At 38.8% G+C, this 21,908-nt stretch overlaps 1 protein-coding gene across 2 annotated transcripts in view; it reads left to right on the forward strand.

The window, feature by feature from the left end:
- GALNT9 (polypeptide N-acetylgalactosaminyltransferase 9) overlaps positions 1–21,908 on the forward strand; it is a 155,709-nt gene that overhangs the window by 128,265 nt on the left and 5,536 nt on the right. The window contains exons 7-10 of one of the 2 annotated variants that reach the window (XM_074887400.1): positions 10,065–10,250; positions 13,664–13,801; positions 16,481–16,576; positions 17,518–17,582. In XM_074887400.1, coding sequence (XP_074743501.1) covers positions 10,065–10,250; positions 13,664–13,801; positions 16,481–16,576; positions 17,518–17,541 — 444 coding nt within the window. In that variant the 3' untranslated portion in view covers positions 17,542–17,582. The remainder of the gene's footprint in view (positions 1–10,064; positions 10,251–13,663; positions 13,802–16,480; positions 16,577–17,517; positions 17,583–21,908) is intronic. The other variant, XM_074887399.1, reaches the window with a different exon arrangement.

Here is a 21,908-nt window from a genome sequence, read left to right on the forward strand (position 1 = left end):
AGACCCTAATGCCGTCCCTAGGCAATGATGTCAGTGAGGTTGATGGTAGATAAACAGTGCTCATCTGCATCTAAGGTCAGCAATACAGAACGTACCAATGTTGCTATACGCCATGCCTGTGACATTGCCTGCTTTATTATTACCTGTTAGGCTGCCATCTCCCAAAATTCTGCTCCCCAAGAGCTTTCTGGAACTAACAGATCATCTTTCCCACCCTTTTCCACCTGAGGGACATGCTGACATCACACCTTCACCAGAGGGGTGAGCCGCTGTCCCTTGCACGGCACATGGTACAGTGCTGCAGCTGGATCGGTCAGGATCGGTGGAGTCTCTGGATGATTCTCCTCCTGATGCCTCTCTCGGGCAGCTGCCCAGAGCAGGCAGGCATCGGGGGAACTTGTGCCGGTAAAGGTAGGTGTCATGATCACCAGAAGCAGGCTCTGCTTTGCAGCCGTGTGAATCCTAGGAGCTTAGGATCAGGAATGAGGAGCAGGCTTCAGAGCCCAGTGATGGAAGTCTGGTATCTGTGTAAGCTGTCCCAACATTTCTTTGAGTACAGACCTGGCCGCATTTTGCCATCATTTTGGCCTTGTGCTTAACTCCTGCCATGCTCTGCTTGTCTGTTAAGCCCTCTCACCAGCTTCCCAGGAAACAGTCTTACCAGGGCAGGTGGTCTTTGACCAGCATCACTGCAGTTACAGATGAACTTTCCTAGCGGCAAACAAGAATTCCTGAACCACCTTGGTTTGGAGTGGTATTTTAGTCTTTGTCATCCCAGTTAATACATATTTGAAATCCATATGTAAAGCATGGCCTATGCAGTGTTGCACAGTGCAGCTAGCCTATGTGGTACCAGTCTGCTCTTGTTTCTCAGAAGGTTTTTTGCAATTTCCATTCCCCATCACCAAGATGTTTCAGAGAGCCTGTAGTTTTCCTTGCAGAAGGGAATTCTACTTCACAAATAAAATCATCAACTTCTTCCCTAGACATGCTTTTTTCAAAGGTGCAATATCCTTTGTAAAAATTGCACAGAAGTGGGTTTATGGAGATCAGATTAGTGGTTAAAGTATATGGGACATTGTTAATATAATTTTAAATCCTATCTTCTCCCTCCCATAGCAACTAGTCTATTAATTTATCGGACTTAGTTCTTTACACACAAAGTTTATCTTTACAGCAAGATAGCAGCTGCTGAGTGCGAGTTTCTCTAGAACATGTTTCAATTTCTTCATGCTTATCTATTTTCTTCTGTAAGAGGGTTAACATAAGGGTTTTATCTTCTCACTATTGTCACGTCTGAGATCTTAGCTAGCTTGAGGTTCTGTGTAACCTCTAAGAAATATGTGAAGGACAACCTCTAAATTTGCTGCTGAAGAGCCACTAGAGGAATTTAAAAATCTCCAATCAAGTTCAAATCAATTCTGACAAATTTTAAAGGCTAATCAAGTATCTATGAAACAATTGTTTTATGTTCCTACAAAGAAAAGGTGCCATTTTGAATCTGCCATGAAATCTACCATCACGTTAGATGACTCTGCAAGGGGATCTAACAACACACCCTTGAACTCTGTTTGTAATAGTTTTGGGAAAAGCAGCTAGCTTCCTAGTATTCATCATTGAGGAAAATGAAATATTAATAATAATAATCATAAAGTGATAATACTAGTGCCAAACAAATATTAAAGACTTGTATGACTGCATCTGCTCTATCCTACGTATCTATGCTTCTGTCTTCAAATTAAGTTCATGCCATATGAACCAGGAAAAAAAAGATGAGGAGAGCCCCAAGTGAAATTCAACCCTCCAAAATCAATACTCCACGAACACTGCTGCTTGTTCCCAGCCTTCCAGGGCAGCAAGAGCAGTGGGAGCTGGGTATTTACACACCTATGTTAATAAGACTATCCTAGTGACAGAATTCATTTTTATGTGTGAGATTTTGTTACACTCCCTATATATCTGCTATTAGCAGATTATCTATAAACTGCTGTTAGCAGGAGTTGAAACCAAAAAGACAGGGATTGTAACAGAGACAGTATCATGATCAGTCAAGCAAGGACCCTTTTGGGTCCTGTAATTTGGAAACATTGGTCAGAAGTTTATCCTGAAATCTTTGTCAAAATGTATGATCTGTGGATCTCGAGATGTGATTTCTTCCTTTTTTTCAATTCTTTTTTTGTCAGCTGAAATTCTCTCTGATGTAAGCTGTTTTGTCCCAGCATGGAAAGATTTTTGCTCTATAAGTGCACCATTAAATAACACAGGCTATTTTGAGAAATGAGAGTTGGGACTTTTTAAAACCGTAATTATGGCTGCCTTTAAAGACGATGATAAAAATGTAGTTGATGAACAAAACGAGACCACGTGATTAATTTTTCCATATGACATGTTTGATTATGACAGCTCCCTAGTTTCTAACAGCTTCCTATGTGAAGTGAAAAGCAGAGAGAGAAAGCTTTATCTAGCACATCTGATTAAATATGACTCTCTAGTCAGCAATGAGAATACATTGAAGAAAGAATATTCATAAAACCCCGTTAGAAAAAAAGAAAATGTCGGGCTATAAATTACTTTGAAAAACCAGTTTTCAGTGAACTATGTAAATTGCCAATATCAGAGATGCAAGAACCAGAAGTGTGTTATATTCGTGCTAATTTTTTGTTTGTAGAGCGGGCACTAGAAGAGTTGCCACATCCATTAAGGACTGCAGGATACCTAGAGAGCTTCTGTGTTTCGGATGGGGAAAGATCTTATTGTCATGTTTCAAATTTACTTTGAAGAATCTCTTCTGATTTAGGCCTTATTGGTCCATGACTGATTGGAGAGAGAGGCCAAAACTATAGCATCATCTTCCTATGCATGTTTTTAATGTTAAGAGTTATGTTTCAGTTTGACTTCATCAGAGTTTTCCTGTAATTTTGCTGTACACATAGATTTTATTTTACACAATGGTGTTAAAGGACCCAAGAAGGCCCCAGTGGTGCTTGCTGTTGTGAATTTACTACTTGGGTTGTGTGTCCTCCTGCCCTTCAGGTGTTGCAACTTTTGCCAGAAAGTACTTAGACTTTTTTTACCTTGAGGAACAAGAATTTAAGGACTCTATCACATCCTGTCATTTGGATGGTCTGTTGCAGTGATTTAAGGCATCTTTATCTTCAGGCCACATGCACTCTGAGCAGGACTGTGAGCCCACTGGCCTCCTTAAAGTTTGATGGGCAGGTTTTTGAGGCTTTGCCAGCTGATAAATTAAACCAAAAATATTTCTGCGTAAAAGGCTGCACTTTGGCAAAATTTCCAAATGAGAGCAAATAACTTGGGTTTTTTTAACATTGTTGGAAGATTGCGTTTTTCTACTTTTGCAACAAAGGTTTGGGTTTTCAGTTTAAACTGATCTTTCAGGTTGAAATATGCTTATATTAAAGAAGCTTTTAACACCAAACAGGTCTTCTGAAAATCATCAGTGATTCAGTTTAAGAAAAACATTTTGGGAGTAGGTTTTTTTGGGAGGAAGATGGAGGTAACAAAAAAACCTGTGTTTTAACTAGTGAAAACATTTAAGATTGATGTTATTCTTGACAATTTAGGTCAGCAAAATTTCTGAAACATGTGGAAATTCTTTCATGATCGGAAAATCTTTTCCAGTCCTGCTGTGGGTGTGTGTGGGTAGTCTAGAAGACATCTGTCTTTGGTAGGCTTTGCTTTGAAAATTGAAGGAAACCTGAGATCCTTGACTTTTAAGAATTCCCACGCTAGGATATCATAAAACAGGGATATCTGAGCTGCTCTAAAAACTCCTCCATCTCTTCTGTTGCATTCACACAGAGAAGAAAGTCTGAAATCTGAAAGGCTACTTCTATGAAGTGCTGCTCAGGTAGAGTTCAGAATGGTTTTTATAAAACATCAGAGTCCAGTTCTAGCATAAGGGTTTCGTTTCAGGATGTGCTGAACATCCACCTCTGAAGTGATGCCTCTGGCAGAAGCTATTGCAGAAATGCCAGGTAACATGCTCTGCTGGGCACATTAGAAATGAGGGGACCCTGCTGCCACATGCATGTTTTGAAGGCTATTCTTTCAAATTTCTTGCTGCTGGAAGATGCAGAGTGTGATTATTCCTTTCAGCAAAGGACCACTGAAATGTCTGCAAGTTCTTGGAAACAGATAAAGCACAAAGCTGCTATGACACAATTGCAAGGGGTACAGTAATAGTCCCTTCTGGCACCACCTCCAGAGAGCTGGCTAGCTATGAAAAATGGGCTCAGATTATTGCAAATTTCATTATTTGCTTGATTTTCTATATTATTAGAGAGCAGGACTAAACCCAGCTCTCTTTTGGAAAAGTGAGCCAATGTTTACTCAGCTGGTTTTAAAAGAGGTGGAGGCCATTGTGTTGAAGATGCCTGCTTCACTCTGTGTTGGAGTTGCTTTGGCACCTGTAAACTTGCAGTGTTTAGACCAATGAACAGAAACTGTGTGTCCATTAAAAGAGACTGTGAAATTGTTAGCAAAGGGTGATTATTTGGAAGCAAACCCCCACACACTGAAGTCTCCTTTCTACTATTACATGTCGTTGGATATCTAATCTCTCCAGCTGCTTGAATCAAAGGTATATTTGATGGAAAAAATAGTTGCAACAGAGAGTCTGAAACTTTTCTTTTTCCCTCTCACTGAGCACCAAGATGTTTAAACTGCAAAATTCACAGCAGGATACAAAGTTCTTAAGGATCATGATCTTTTTTTCCAGTCTAAGCTTTCTAAGTTGAGAGAGTTAACTGTTTCTTCAGCTATGCCTTCATAGCAATGCCATTTTTATTTTTACCTACTGATTTTGCTTTTACTGACATCATTTGTACCAAATTAAATAACCCTGTACCATTGGCTTAATGTACAAAATAATGTCATACATTAACTTGTGAAGCTATATGTTTGGGTTTTTTGACTGAAGCAATGAATAATCTCTAGTATTAGTTACTTGTAGACGGCAGGCACCCCCTTCTCCTGACACTCCTAAAAGCGTGCCATAAAATATTGGAATTTCATTGCCATTTTTGGCATGAATCATTTCACTCATTAGTCAGTAAACATGTATTTTCAAAAAACAGAATGGCTGAAGGTAATGTGGAGTGCTTTTCAATTTACAGAGCGCCAAGTCTCTGTGAAGAGCCCTCCTGGTAATCAGTGTGAGCACCTTGGGAGCTCCAGCTGGCCTGTTGCAAATGCCTCACCTGAATATTAAATCCCATAATGTTTTTGAGCTCTGACATTCACTCAGCAGGGCATGATGCTGTTGGAAATAGGTCTCACCTGCAGAGCTGGAGACCATGTCAGCAATGTTCTCTCTATATATATTGCCATGACTTAGGAATTGATTAGCCCAGCAGTCCAGCCAGCTCTACGTCCTGCTTCAACAGTGACCAGGCTTGTTGTTTGACTTTTTCTTTTTTAGATAAGAAACTGTTTTTTCACCAAACTGGCCAATTGATTTGATGGAAATTTACACTTCACTTTGCTTTGCCTCCTTTCCTCATTCCCGATACCTGGATTTTGGTCAGAAATGTTGTCTTTTTCTTTTTGAAACTGTACTTCCTAATAATTTCATCCAAATAAAACACAGTCATTTTAAGACCTTTTCTGGATCTTTTTGAGTAAACCAATATTTTTAAAAAATCCTATTAAAGATGGTAGTTTGAACCTTCAGCAACAAGTAATTGTGGGAAAATGTATTTCCTCAAAAAATTTCTTCTCGTTTGGCAAGGGTGAAAGTTTAGCAACTTATTAGCCTTTCTAAATTATGTACCCAAACCGCATTCAGAGAACTTTGGTGATGCACAGTTTAAGTCATGGTAGACAAGACACTGTCTCATCTCAGTTTTAATTTGATACATAGAATATGATGTCCAATTGACTACTGTATAATACACAGTAAACACTCTTCTTTAGGACAGCCATATCTCAGGTGTACAGGAATAGCTAATAATTAGTGTCAGTAAATCATTGTAGTGCAAACCACGAACATTATCACTCAGTTTGTAATTTACCCATGATGTGGGTGCTTGTTCTTCTTAATACTTAATGTGTCTGTTTATAGAAAAGTTGATTGAGATAATTAGCAGTAAAAATGCTAAGGTAACACAGCTATGGTAACATTTATATTGCTATCAGTTTTGTTTATAGCAGCCTAAAGAGCAATACGGAAATTAGAAATTAACTACAATTAGCAAATAAATTGAGTGTCTCTTGGAATTACTTGATCATGTCTTAAAACGTTGCACAGTGTGATGCTCGCAGAGGCAAAGCCAAGTCCCTGGGCTGTAGCAGCTGCACTGAGTCGAGGGGCACACACAGCAGAAACCTGTTTGCTTTGCTGCTGATGATGAGCTACTTCTGTGCCCAGCTCAGGGCATCTTTTGAGCCTGTACCTACCTTACCTTCAGTGGAGCCTCTTGCCCCGCAATACAGGTTTGGTAAATGCATGCTGTGAGACCACAAACAAAGTTTACTATTGGGGATTTGCCTCTCCATGGGGAGAAGGCAGCTGAGTGTGCTTTCCAGTGATACACACCCTTGTAAGGAGTGGTTCAGAGGGACCGTTCCACTTCCATGTTCTTGATAAAAGAACCTTGAAACACACGTTTAATGTTGGCAACTCAGTATGAGACAAATAACTTGGATTGGAAATGTGTTGTTATTGCAGGCGATAAGTCATAGATATGGAAGTCGGTTTCCTCTGGTTGCCTGAAACATGTCAGTTTGGAGGGACTTGCGCATCATTTTATGCTCATAGTTTGCTTCCTGTAGTAAGGCACTTTAAGAACTCTGCTTGATAAATGCTATATAGATGCATGTAATTATTTTTCTGGCAGAATTTCATAGAAGTGGAAAGAAATGGATTGTTTACTACTGTTAAAATGAATCATTAAATACAGTTCTGAGGATGAAAAGAGAAGGAGAATTAACCAGTTTCAGGGGCAACCACTGACTCACCTCTCTCTTATCTGTCTTACGCAGTAAAACTTCCCTCGTTCTTCCATCCTTCATTGTACTTCAGAGAGTTCTTGTAGTTAGTCAGACACGCAATGGTTTTCTGAACCACTATCTTTCAGTTCTGTGTCCGGTGGGGAGAAGGTGCTACTAAACCTCCCCATCCTCTTGATTCAGACACATGTCTTCATTTAAATCTCACATGACTGCTTTTAACTACTGGGATCTTGTCCGGTTTTGGGTGCACATATTTGGTTGTACTGCTGAAACTCGTTTAGTAATCATTGGGCTAGAAAGGGAAAGGACAAGAGCTTCACTCCATACTTAGCAGTGCACTGAAAGGGTGTGGGGATAGTCATGTCCGTGCTCCATTGAACAGCAACTAATCCTTGTGAAATGAAACAGGAGACCTTGTCTGGCCTGAAAAGAAATGACCCATAGTCAAGCAGCTGTGGCATTTATCTGGGATATAGGGAAATGGTGGTGTGATGATGTACGCCTGGTGATACATGACTAACTGCCTCCTCACCCCCGATGCTGTACATCCAGTTCTCTCTCTCTGGGATTGGTAATCCCATCCTTACCCAGGAAAACAGTCCCAACTGGTGTTAAAAGTTGTGTATTCCCAGAAAAAACAAGTCATCTTGGGTAAATCAGCATCTTCATATGAAGCAAAATTTTCTTGAACGTTTCCTGACCCTTCCCTTCCATCTGTCCTTCCCCTTCTTCAGCAGATTTTGCCTCCTTAAAGAGCAAAATGGGGCTGAGGGGTAGAGGCAAGAGGTTACTGAATGTAAATGTAAAGCAATCTAGACGACTGCAGATGGGGTGGTCACACCACAGTGCAAATTCACGCTGACTGCTGAGCACCGAAGATCCTGGCTGACAGGGTGAACATTATCTGGCCTGAGGCTGCTGCTGCCTTTTTCTGTTGTGTTTTCTTCAAAGCCAGGTGTCTGAGTTCCCTGTAGATTTCATCTGGGGAGAATTTATCACTGATAAATAACTGTTTGTGTTGAATTTAGAGATGAGCTAAACCGTTTCATTTAATGTTGCAGTTAGTACCTTTTCCTTTTCAGGTTTGCACAAACGCTGGCATTTGAAGGAAATAAATCTGTCACTCAGATAATGTATTTGCCCTTGCTACCAAAATATATAAATAAAAATTACAAGGTCATTAGCCGTATCAAGAGAAAGAAAAATGTGCTGTGCATTAAATAGCTGACTTCCAGGATGGATTGGGCAAATAGCAGTATACTAGAGTGTACTTCTCATTTCCCCTTCTGATCATAAAAATCAATGAATTCCTTTCTTTTTTGTGATGCTTCCCCTTTGCACTGGAAACCCTCAGCATATGTCAGTCCAAATCTACGAGCAGTGTGTTTTTATGTGTCTTTCATTTATCAAATGTAAATTCCAGTAGCCAGTGATTTACTACAGAACTGTTTGGAAAGCAGCAAATAAATATTACCTAAGTATTAAGGTAAGTATAAAAAAAAAAAAAAAAAAAAAAAGTCAAACTGGAGAAGATGATTTTATCTACCACTTCACAAGCAATTTATCTTTGTCCCTGGGAAGGCAGGTTAGGTGGAGAACTGCCCCAGTATTGTTCTGGAGAGCATCTTGTCTGGAAATGAGCTCTTATGTTCAGTAAAAGACAGCCTTGGAAAGCAATGAATTATTGCTTATATTTTAATATCTTTCATTTCTTTCAGCTAGACTATAGTACTAGGTACAGACCTGAGGGAACTGAAACACATAAGCTTCACTCACCCTGCATCACTCCAAATCTCACTGATTCAAAGAGACGAGTCCTCTTTGTTTCCCACCACAGAGTTCAGACAGTAAATAATCAACAGGAAAAAATTGCATAGTGTGGGTACAGTGGTGTCTGGGAAGGCTGAATGGTACTGTCTCCACTCAGCCCCTTTTATCCATCTTCATCAACTCAGGGATAAAGAGATAAGTGGTCATTTATTGCTGCTTGTGTGACCGGGCTGCAGGTAAATGTGTACAGAATAGTTGCACCAGAGGTTTCTCCTTTCCTCACCGCCTGGCAGGTAAGCAGCTGAGAGGATGTAGGAGCACTGGGTGAGAAATGCATTTGTTGTGCTCACATCTGCTGCCAAGTGTGGCCGTAACGCCTGTTGCTAAATAAATCCAAGTTTTGGTTAATGTCCAGATTCACCAAGACATCCTGTGCTAAGACTCGTGTCTTTATTCTTGGGTAAAATTTCCATGGGACGTCCCATACTGACCAGGTAAGTCCGTGCTTGTTTCTTACTGATGAAGGCAGAGCAAAGTGTGTTTGTGAAGGGAGAATTGCTGTGCTGAAAATCAGTGAAGCCTACAGGGGCTAGATTAGAAAAAGAAAAGAATAATTGACTGACTCACAATCAAAGTCTTAGTTTCCATAATGAGAAAATAAGTGTGTTTTCATGCTTTTTTTTCCTCTTGGTATTGTGCGTGTGGGTAATTTGTTTCCTTCTCTTTCCCAAAGGTAATGTTCAAATCCCCACATAAAAGGCTCTAGTGTGCAATAGGTCACCTGAAACACTTATGTACACTAAATGTGTATCAGATTTTTCTGGCAGTCACATTTAAACTATTAAAAGTTTGTTAGTTGATTTGGAGAGCTGATACAGTAACCCCCCGTGTATACAGTGCCAAACACAGCCAGATGATACAACTGATTTTTGTGGAAGTTTCAGTAACAAGCACTAAGTTAAATTAGTCCCTATGATAAGAGGTTACCACCTTATAAATTGTCTTCTGCCTAATGGTTCTAAGAACAGTGACATTATGGGGAAGGACTTGAAGCTTTATGGCATCTAAACTTATGTACCTAACACAGCCCAGCTGCATTCACCTTGGACTGCTCTATAGTCAATGTGCAGAGAGAGGAGTTTCACCCCCAGAGCAGGTAAATCGAGCAATCGTTCTGAATCATTTAATAGTACCCATCTCCGACTAGGGAAAAGTCTACTTACAGCATCTGAAAAGAAGCAATTTTGTCACCTTAAAAAAAGAAAAAGAAAAGAAAAGAAAAAATAATCATATAATTGTTTTTCCCCCAACTCTCCCAGGTCTGGCAGTGTGGAGGAAGCATGGAGGTGTTACCCTGTTCTCGCGTGGCACATATTGAACGCACAAAGAAACCCTACAACAACGACATTGATTACTATGCAAAGCGCAACGCCCTGCGGGCCGCGGAGGTCTGGATGGATGATTTCAAGTCGCATGTTTACATGGCGTGGAACATCCCCATGGCAGTAAGTACAGGTCACGCTCTCTCCCGAACAGAGGCAGGAACGTGGATGGCTGTTCCTAGTTAGCCCTCTGAGGTGAAGGATGTTACTACAGTTGTACAAAGCGGGCTAAGCTTAGGGGGAAGAGTGCTTTCATGCTGGTGTGTGCTTAATACGGAGAGTTCTGCCATATAAACTTGCTTCCTCAGTGTAAGTTTTGTTGTACGCTTAGGAGCAGTGACACAGATTTATAATTTAACTAGAGCACGATGTTTCAGGTTTATGTGCTTCCTCAGGAGTAGTCGTTAATTTGGGATGCCATTAAACTTTGAGGTGTTCATATGCTACAGTGGTGAGGACTACAGAAATGTCCATAAATAAATATCATCATTCATTGTGAGACTCAGTAGACCTCACCAGCATAAAAAACAAAGTATGTGATAAAAGAATCACACATTAACTAGCTTTATTGTCTACAGGCTGAGAGTTGCAACGTGGACACATTCTGTTTCTTACTGTGCATACGAATTGTAGATGGCAGGTGAGGACCTCTAGGAATCCATGTAATATAAATATTAGATAAACTGTAGGTTCAATTTATCACTTTATTCTGTAAGTGTATCACATGCTACATCTCCACTGAGCATAATTCTTGAAGAGAAGAGATATATGTTATGTCCCAGTCAGGTGGAAGCTGACTGCTGCTATATTCTTTAGTGGTATTTGCATCCAAATTATTCATGTGAAGGGGCAAAGGGAGAGCAGCTGAGGGGAAGCATAGTCTGATCAGTAGGAAATGATGGTTTAGTTATCCTTATATGAGGGGTTTGTCCAGAGCTGATTGAAGTAAATGGAAACAGGAACGTTCCTATCAGAACAGGAAAATATGCCAACCTCGCAGTGTCTTTGTGAATATTCAGTTATGACATAGAGGCCATCAGAGTCGTGGGAGTCTTGTCAAAGACTTCATTGGATTTAGTCTGTCCCCTAAATATCTACTTGTACTTTGGTACCTAGGAAATATATCAAAACCCATTTTTGTTCATTCCTATTGCATATACCTAAAGGAGCAATATTTCATTCTTCTCCAAGTGATGTCTGAATATGTCAGAAGTTCACACGTGTCTGAATTTCACTTACTGCTGTTCAGTATTGGGCACTGTGCAAGGTCTCTATGAAGATGTGTTTTGGTGACTCCTTTTGGCATGAGAGGTAATTGCAGAGAATTATTTTGCCTTAACAAAAGGCGATACTGCATAACTTCTTTTCCACACAAGATTTCCACGATAGGAGGACAAAGACAAAGCAGCGTCCATCTAAGTTTTTAGGGGCATTTTGGCCCTGTCTGCATCCATTTGATAAAATGGTTGGTTTCAAATAGGAGATGAACACGTAATCTTGGTAAATTTGTTTGCTTGATGCCATCTGCAAATGAATTCTGAGAAAAGATGAGATATTTAAATAAACATTTACACCAAAACATGATTTCCTTTAATCTCTCTGAGATTTCTTATTGATGTAGTTTTCTGCACTGAGTTATGCAGCACTACTTTAAAAAAACCCAGGCACATCTACATTAAGAGACATAAAATCAGCAGAAGTACTGAACATTAAAATTTTCTTTACATAAAAGAAATTGATTGATAAAATGTGCATCATAAAAAATAACCCCATTAGCTCTCAGGAAAAGGAAGCTAGTGTTAGCATTCGCAGAGTTATTCCACTGTGGTATGCAGTCTAGATGACTAAGAAGTACTGTGCTGTTACAAGCCATAAGAAAAACCTGCAGGAGAACTAGAAACCTTACTGCCTGGTTAAAAAGAATATATCCACGTACCAAACTCTGTGGACAGCTCATTCTTGTACCTTCACACTGTAGCTGCGCGTGATGACTGCAGCTAATATGGAAGCAAGCACAGCATTTTCATAGCTGCTCAACTTGCTGCTCTGCTGTACTGTAGGAATGGCACTGCAAACAGGGCACTATTGCCTCAGGTTAGAATAGGGCAGAAAGAAGGCAAGTAAAATACATGTTTTCTCCCCTACCAAAACCCATCCAAATGAACCCTTTCATAACTCTCACCATCTTTTTCACAACTTGCTCCTTCCAAGTTGTTGAGGCTCTGTGCATAATGTGATCTTTGGACACATCTGCAAGATCATATTCCTATAACCTTCAGCAGCAAGTCAGCGTAGCTTTATTTTAGTTAACCAAATATTTGTTATGGCCCTGCTTATGATCTATTCCTTGACAATTTTAGTGATAAAGGAATCTTGTATTGAATGATTTATTGTACTGAGTGCCTCTGAAAATTGCTCTCCTTCCATGTAGCCTGAAGTAGTACGTAAATTAACATTCATTTGAATGGATGCTGCACAGAGAGCTCATGACAAAGTGTGCATCAGCAAGCAGCAGTGAGCACAGCAAACTCTTTATGTGGCAAACAGAAAAACCTGTTCAGTATTACACTTGTATTCTCTCCTGAAAACTAGGCATCTGCTGGGGACTCTAATAAACCCTGAGCTAAGATTTGCTGCTGTCTTGTAACCCAGCGTTGGACATAATTTGTAAAATGTACAGAAATCTTTCTGGAGGAAATGTACAAAGCACTTAAGACAGATCCATGCAAAACTCCCCAGTTTCAGTCCATTTGATTCATATAGTGTCGGAAAAGACTTTTAGATGAGGTAACTCTTACTGTCTTAATGTTAAACTGTAATGATTTATAACGGTTTAAATCAACAGACACTAACTCAGAACCTGGCGTTTTTTAAACGGCTGCGTTTGATCACATTGATTTGATTCTTCCAGCCTGTGTTTTTCATGGGATTTGTTTTCAAACATGAATTAAATTCTGAAGTAGAATTATAAAGATGGTTTTGAGTTTAATTGCATTTTATGGCTCAAATCTGCAAAGGAGCACCAGTTCCAGTAAAAACTGAATGCTGGCCTATGCAAAAGTTTAATGGAGCTTTATGACTTTTTGAGCAGCTCTGCTTTGAAGTTTTAACAGGTCTGTTCTGATCTCATTTACATTAGTGAATACCCAAGGCTGTTACTCGAGTAAACCATGATCAAGCTGCCATAGCTTAGATCAGAATTACCACCTAAATTCCTAATGAATCTGAAATCAAGTTCAGGTTTGATTGCAAACATTTAGAATTGCTCTAAGTAACAACATTCTTCTTGTATTCTTATTATTTTGATTTGTGTTTGTTTTTTGCTTGTTTGTTATCCTTCTTTTTCCACTGACTTTCATTAATATTTATTGTCTGCTCTCAACAGCAGCTGTTTGATGAGCTGCTACTTACAAAAGAGAAAGAAGAGAGGGAAATACAGCTTGGTATACCAAATGAACTCCAGTTTGGTTTCAGTAAAAAAAAACAACCATAAAGTCAATGCAGTGAGATTTCTTTATTCTTTTTCTGCTTTGTAGAACCCTGGAGTTGACTTTGGAGATATTTCTGAAAGAATAGCTCTACGACAGCGACTGCAGTGCCGGAGTTTTAAGTGGTACTTGGAGAATGTCTATCCTGAAATGAGGGTTTATAATAATACAGTCACTTATGGAGAGGTACTGTATGTCTTTGAAAATACAACATGGCTGCATTAGAGCAGTCCTTTCATCTTAGTGGTGGGTATCAAGATGTACAGAGTAATTTGAAGTCAGCACGGTAGTAGTAACAGAAACGCCCTCCTGTAGTTTTAAACAACACTAAGAAGTGTGGCCTTGAGAAGCACTGTCCCTCTCATTGGAGTCCCTCAGGTGAAATCATTCTCACTGATGATGATATGCAACATCTTTGGCTTTCATTTTAGAATAGAGCAGCTCTGAGAACATAAATTTGACGTAATCATTTTCCCAAATAGGATGCCACAGACGTCATCAAGAAAACATCGAAGAGAGCTAAAATAATTACAGTTAATGAGAACAGTTGAGTTTGCTGAAAACTGGTGGTAAAAAAACACCCCTTTTTTGGATTTTACCAAACTCTTTGAAGGATTACATTCGCTTTATTAATTCATTTTTGCAATTCTCTTTGTTCAGGATAAAAAGCAACATATCTTGTTCAGATTATGAGGTGAGGCTACCATTTGGCAGCTCTTTATCTCATCCTGAAAAAGTCATTAGAGGAAAAACAATTTTGCTGTTTTGTCCTCAGATTCTGTGTTTTCATTTTCACTTGTGTACCAGTACTGAGTAAGACCTTGGAACACCTACTCGGCGATAGCTGAGTGGATAGGTTACTTAACCCTAATAAAATGACGTATCCAAATGTGTTAGAAATGTGTAGACGTTTCGGTTCACCTCAGCTGTCTGGATCATTTCTTTCTCTTCTGTGAACCAATCAAAACTCCCACATATGCTTGACCCCAATCTTTAAAGAAGTCAGACGTGCCTTCTGTAATTCTTTAAATCTGTATCACGTGCCTGTGATATAAGGACTGCTGTCACTTCTGACTGTGAACTGGGGCGAAGTTCTAGGAACTCTCCTGCTGCATAATGTTTTTAAGATTCTGTTTTAATTGTCTACTTGAACTACAATTAAATCCAAAGGCGATATATTTCCATTCAAGACAACTAAACGGACATTCTTCCTTTCTGTTCCATTTGATTGACTTCATATAAAAATAAGTCAGGCACTTCAGATATTGATACAAAGTGCAAGTTTTATTGCATAATACCACTTTGCATCCTAATATAACTATCTCTGGCAGTAACTGAGGAAAGACATTTAGTAAATTCAACAGCAGCTATTAGTAACTGTCAGCTCTGAGAAGGCTGTTAACTGCAAAGAACATTGGCAGAACTGCCAATGTTGTGTCAATTATACCAGACGGTTAGCAAGCTGGGCTCTAAAAAGAAGTTTGTTTCTGTTGAGTGGTCACATAGAAGGTTCTTGAGTCAAACAGGTAGTTTAGTGATGCAAGTATCTAATTCATCAAAATTTATAATAAAATGGAGCCACACAAGCTATTTAGCTAGTATAAACTGGCATACTTCCCTTTCAGTCTTACAGACCCATAATGAAAAAAATAGAGGCTTCATCCTAATGACATCAAGCTTGTTATTAAATACTTTTTCTTCTGGTTATTTTCCTGGAGGAAACGATGTCTAGATTTTAGTGAGTTTAAAGGAAAATAAATGTATTGAGTAGATGTGAAACAGATTGAAACAGTAGTAAAAATATATTTCCTAGTGACTCAATTCACATTTTTTTAAAGCTGTGTCATAAAGCTGTCTTAATCTTCTTTAGCCTTTATAGTACCCGAGTCATAAAATAAACCTCCTGAAATTTAACTGTTGGTAAGCCCCTTTATCCCATCAGATTCCCTGTTATGATGTTTGTACACTACAATATGAAGGAGTATTTACTGATTTTTCTGACACCTCATGCAACAGCTGTTTCTATATTATGGGGGTGGCCAGCCAAATACTCCACAGTCTAAACCAAAACTGACCTGTTGACTGTTTCAAAATGTCCAGCAAAATAACTTCTTGTTTAAGACACCTATAAAATTTTTCTATGTCCAAAATATGTGTGTAATACTTCTAGCCTGAAGAGAAAGGCAGACCTGAAATTTCACAAGAGTTCTAGCCTGGTTTTATAGACTTGTAAATTCTTGTCTGGGGAGGCAGATGAGTTTTTTACTTCATTGGATCTCTGAACCCATACTTTAAATATACTGAAAGCCGTCCAGCACTGCTCGTCATTGCTGTATCCTTTCACAACAATGTGCTTTACGTCACTTCTGTACCTAACCATATACTACATTCTCAACTAAAATAAAACTTTTTCACAATTTTCACTTTTTTATATAAGCAATAGGAGCAAACAAAAGGGTGCCGCATCCAACACCAATCCTGGGCGGTTCCTATGCTGCTTGGTGAAGTCACATTCTCAACATATATAGGGTCAAAATTTGTATTTACACAAGGGTAATTTGGAGCAAAATTTGGCCTGGGTTTCTTAGAGTGAGTTTTATGGGGTTTTGATCCTTGAGTAATTGCTGAAAATATAACTTTGACCCAAGGTCTGTAAAGACAGCAGATTGTCCAACTAATCTTTTTCTGAAGCAAATTCACTATTGGCATCCTGTCATATCTGGAGAATAAGCATGTGTTTCTCAGAGAACAGTTTTACATACTAGTTGTTTCAATATCCATAGTGCAGCTAAGATTTAGCTGGATTGGACTTGCACATACAGATTAATTTCTAATACAACTGTTTTCTTTCTGATCCGGTTACAGGTACGTAACAGCAAAGCTAGTGGCTACTGCTTAGATCAGGGAGCCGAAGAGGATGACAAAGCAATCCTTTATCCATGCCATGGAATGTCCTCTCAGGTAAATGGCTAAAATCCCATAATTAGTGAGAAAACTTTAAGTTAAAATATTTTCAGAAGACACAAAAAGTGATTTGGTCCATTTGAGTTGAGTTTGGCAGTGTATTCCTGAGTTACAAAGGAAAATATCTGGCTTTACTCCAGTCTTTTTGGGTGTCCTTTCCAAGGTTGTTCAGCATGACAATCTATACATTAAAGATGCCAGTTAGGAAAACAGAAGAATCATGATTATTTGTTTTAATAACAGAGAAATCCACCGAAGATTAATGAATTTGGACAGTTTGTGTGAGTGAGCAGCTCTTCTCATTATGACTTGACTTATCCTAGGAATAGTACCTTTTTAAAGTAACTGTTCATTGGTCCAATAGGCTCCCATACAGAAATAATTTAGCAAGCTGCTGATCTGATTCCCCAAGTAGGCAAAAAGTTAAGCACATATTTAACATCAGCTTCAAAGGGAATTAAGAATATCTTTTAAGTTAATACTTTTTTAAAACAGATTTTTTTTTTGTCAGTCCCTCTGCATGTTATTATTTTCTCACAGAAGATTTAAAAAAAATATTTCTTCTTTCCATGCTTATAATGATGTTTCTTGTTTTTTAAATACAAGTTGGATATTATTTAAATCCAGGACTTGATCTTCTTCTGAAATGTAATTCTAGTTTCTTTTGAAGTACCATCTGAGTCAAAACTATGTTAATGAACATTCTCATGCGTAAATAAACTCTGACCTTATCACGAACTTAACAATTATCTGAAGTTCAGTCATACATATATTGATTTGGAGTCCTGGCTCATACATCACCGTGTAGGCATAACAAGAGTTGCAAAACATAAATATTGCCTATTGTGCTTAATTGCAAGCTGTTGAAGAGTCATACCTTATTAGAGCAAAGAGAGATAGACAGTAATTCCTACTGAGAAAATGTCCACCTTTGGCAGGATCATTGTGGAACATCTGATTGACGCTTTCCTAGTAGAGGTGGATGGAACAGCCTTTGAGTAAGGTAACAAATAGTGTTGCTTAATTAGATGTAAATGAGCTTTTCAAGAAGACTCTAGTTAGAGATGTCAAGGCACTCAGAGTTGAGTCTCTTGCTCCATTCTAATTCTGACAAGAAAGTTGCAAATTTAAGTCCTTCCAGAAAGTCCCTTTGCAACATCTAATCTCCTATCATCATGCTAGCATTGAGAAGAATAATGAAATATATGGTTCTGACTGTAATTTATTTTGCAATTTAAGTCTTTAACCTACTTGTTTGCCTCCATGACTCCTTTTTCATAGAATATGCTTTGACTTCCAGAAGAAAGCAAATAGATGAGGGCATAAATTACTGTGAATTTATTTGAAAGGAAGTACGATGTGCCCAGCTTCTCCTGACTACCTCTGGTAAATTTTGGGGCATAACGTAGCTCACCTCTCAGCATCCAGCTCTGACCAATGTTTTTCCCATTAAGGAACAGGTCATTTTTTTTTAGTAAGATATAAATATGTTGCCTAGTAGACTGTCTTTTGAATTGTGAGCCCTAGACTAGACAATGGGCAGCCCTTCTCAGGTGCAAATAATGATACACAAAGTATTTGCTACCCAAGATATTGAAGTTGGGTAGTGACCAGTTAAATCTCTTCTGGCTCGCTTCTGCTACAGGTCTTCAGTATCCCGTCTATGTAAATTTTCTGGAAGAGCCTGAAAAACTGGTTTTAGGTTTTATAGCTAGAGCCCTTTTGTTACTAGCACTGTACAAACACATAAAAAGAGAAAGTCGCTCTTCCCAAACCCTTAAAATCCAAAGTATCCTCTGGGTGAGAATTATGAAACTATGGGAAAGGCAAAAAGTTAATCTACCAAATCATCCTGTAGCACTTTCCATTTCCCTTTTTTTTTAAAAAAAAAAAAAAAGAAAAAGAAAAAAGTTTTCATTCTGTGAGAAACACCAAGTAGAAGGCAGAAGTGATGTTTTATCTAAGTTGAGTATTTCATAGACAAGCATGGGTTGGAGCCAGTCAAATGCAGCCAAGTTAATTAATGATTACACAGCTGGAAAACTTCTATCATCTCACCACAATTTACAAAATTAATTCAGTATGAGAACCACAGCTGCACAAACCCTAATCAAGGATATTCAAGCACATAGCATGAAAGGTGTTGACAGCAAGCGTTTTAATATATTAAATAAACATTTTTAAGGCCCCTCTTCTAATCAGCCTGGGTGAGCAGAGTTGTCTATTATGTTTAGCTTTCAGTTTCTGACATTTTTAATCTCAAGCATAGGGCATAAAATACCCCTACTGAGTTGAGATTTGGGTGAGTCGTATATGCCTGCTGAATATAAATGAATATAAATAGGGAACTCATTTTCACCAGTTAGGTTGTCACTGGTGCTTGATGTGTGCTACTGGTGTGAAAACCTCTCACTATTCAGCTACAGTCTTGTTTGTTTTTCGTACTCTTCAATTCTGACAAGCAAATTACCAGTGATTTTAGTATACATATGGTTCTACTGAAACTAACAGAAGTCAGTCAAGTGTTTAAAGAAAGCTGAGGTAGGAATAAGATTACGGTTCCTCTGTGATAAAATGTTCTTTTCTTCTACTTCTTACCCTTCTATTTCCCTTGCATATTGCACACCTCTGGTGTTGTCCTGCATTACCAGTGAAAAATAAAACTACTCCACTGTTACTGCTCCATGAACAAAATGCCTTTCCCTATGTTTATTCTGAAGATCAGTTTTTACCATGATAAATCACATCTTTTTGATGACATCAGCTTTTAAATTTCTTTATTCAAACAGGGACAAGATCTTTTATGGATGCTGTGGAAGGCATTTAGCCTGAGTTTACATCAATTTAGCTTAATGAATTTGACTCAAGCCAAGTCAGGGTATGCTAACAGTTAGGAATATCCAGACAAGGTTTGCATCAGTCTAAGTTGATTTCAAAACTCACTTCACAGAAAAGTAGTGTAATTTTTATGTGTGTTCATTAGATCTGCAATTTAAATCTAATCCCTTTCAGGAAAAAGGTTTGCAAATACTGCTGGGAGAGCATTAGGAAACAGTCCAGGGCTAGAGAAAATTCAGAAACAGAACGTTATATTGGGAGTCTTGAAGTGCTTTGCCTCTGTGTGTGACTTGTCTTGTGCAATCACCTGTAAAGCCCATTGGCTCTACAGCACTGCATTATACCCTTTTGTTGTAAAAGAAATTAAAAAAAAAAAAAAAGTGGGGAGGGAGGCAGATGACACAACCCTCAAAAGTGGAATGTGTTGTTCTGGAAGCTTCTTAGAATGGTTATCGGATGTGCAGGTTTTGAACCATCTGAGAGCACTTATACGGCCTCAGTGGAAATATTCACTGTCTGAGTCTGTCTTGACTGCTGTGATGTGGAGCTGATTATATGGTATGTGAAAGAAGAGGAGAAGTTAATAAAATGGCATCCTGGGATAGAAGCGCCCTGGTGAACAGCCTCCTTCTCCGCCTTCCTCTCTTCCCTTTTCACACCAAGAGAAAGAGGAGGCACTGCAACTGTGAAAGCGAGAACTCCCTCGGCATTGAGATCAAGCAGAAAGAAGGGAGATCTCAGCGTTCCTGGAGCTCGCAGCTATGCAAACAGATGGAATAAGAGGAGATGAAAGGCTTTACTTAAACTGTTGCTTGAGGGCAGATATTTAACATTTTGCTTGGTAAAGCCATGGTTTTCCACAGTTGCACACTGGGTAGCAGGTCTGATTGCTCAAGGCGGATGAAAAGGTAGTTTCTTAACTTGCAGGAAGCCGTGGGTGAGATTCCGTAACAAACCTGGAAGTTTGGTGACTATTTTTCTTGTGATCTGTTTGTCTTACAGTGACAAGTATTCTGGAGATTTAAGGTATTTCGGGTTCCTATATAGCTCAGTTTCTGTGTCGGCTTACAGCTTGCTTAACCTGCAGGGCTAAAGGATCAGTAAAGATTTCCTTTTGTTTGGAGAACAAGAGCGAGAGATAGGAGTTAAATTTAGTGTGGAAAGCTACCAGACCCACCTGTCTAACTGTTTCCTACAATTACCTGTTGTTATTTTGTGCTTTTTTTTGCTTGACTGGAGATTAGCAAGAATGGTTTTTCTGAAGTTAAATCCTTCAATTAAAAGCTGGCATTTACTGATGCTCCTGGAGGATCACCTTCCATAGGCAGCACTGCTCACTATTTTTGAATCAGATATGGTGGCTTTGATAAACAACCTTTGACATCTCTTCCATTCTGCTCAGATTTCTGAACGGTGAATGGATACATATCCTATGTTATCACAGGTACAGCAGATAGTATCAGGATTAGATCTTGGAGTATTTAATAGAGCACTTGTCTTCAGTGTCGTTTACGTGGATCCTTCAGCAAAGCTCCATCCTCAGGTATAAAACTGTTTCTGTTCTGCAGCTTGCAATGGGAGTATGTGGATACCTGAGGCTCTCAGCCCATCAAGGCTTGCACACATTTTTATTTTTGTAATGAATGGGATTGAATATTCCATAATAAAGGGGAGTTTTCATTTGATTTTGGCAGGCTGGCATTGGGAATGGATTTGGTGTGATGTATCATGCCCTCAGTTCTAATGCAAATTCAGAAGTTAGTTCTTTTTTGGTATGGTGGTAGCACTTAAGATCAAATTTGAACACAGCAGGTGCAATTTTTACTTTTTCATTGACTCTGTATCCCAGCTCCTGCTTTCTAGTCTACAGTAATAAGCAACTTTAATGCTTATTTTATTTTCACAGTTTATGTCGTCTCTAAGAAGTTAGGGTATGGTCTCTTTGGAGGGAGACGTTATTAACTGTATAGTAGTTTCTTGAACCTTAATTTCTGATCTATTTTTGCAGGCACTAAAACTTTTCTACAGACTGTGGTCTGAACTGAGATAATTGTGGGTGTTTTTTTAGAATTTTATTTTATTTTAGGAAAAGCCTAAGTTTTTATGACTGTTGGAACTCTTGGCAGAAAGCACAGATTCAGGAAAATTAAGCCCATGATATTGCATTTTGTCTTGCCATCGTATAGATATCAGTTTCCTGCACCAAGCCATCTCCGACTCTGTTGAGCTGTAATACAACTGCCACTTTCAATACTGGAGATAGTTTAATAGAGTTAGTGTATCTTCCACTTCTAAACCCTAAGCAGAAATTGTAGTTTATGCTTTTACAGGCTTCTGTATAACATCTTTCCCAAGTATGTGGCTACTGCGATGCAGAGTGCATGCAAATCTGGCTATTGAGATTCTAAAGACAAATACTATTTTAGACCATTTTAATACCGGCACAGAAAATGCTGCTCATCTTACACCACAGGGAAAGTTGTTCCTATGC

Source organism: Strix uralensis, chromosome 17 (assembly GCF_047716275.1).
Source record: "Strix uralensis isolate ZFMK-TIS-50842 chromosome 17, bStrUra1, whole genome shotgun sequence".
Lineage (NCBI taxonomy): Eukaryota > Metazoa > Chordata > Aves > Strigiformes > Strigidae > Strix > Strix uralensis.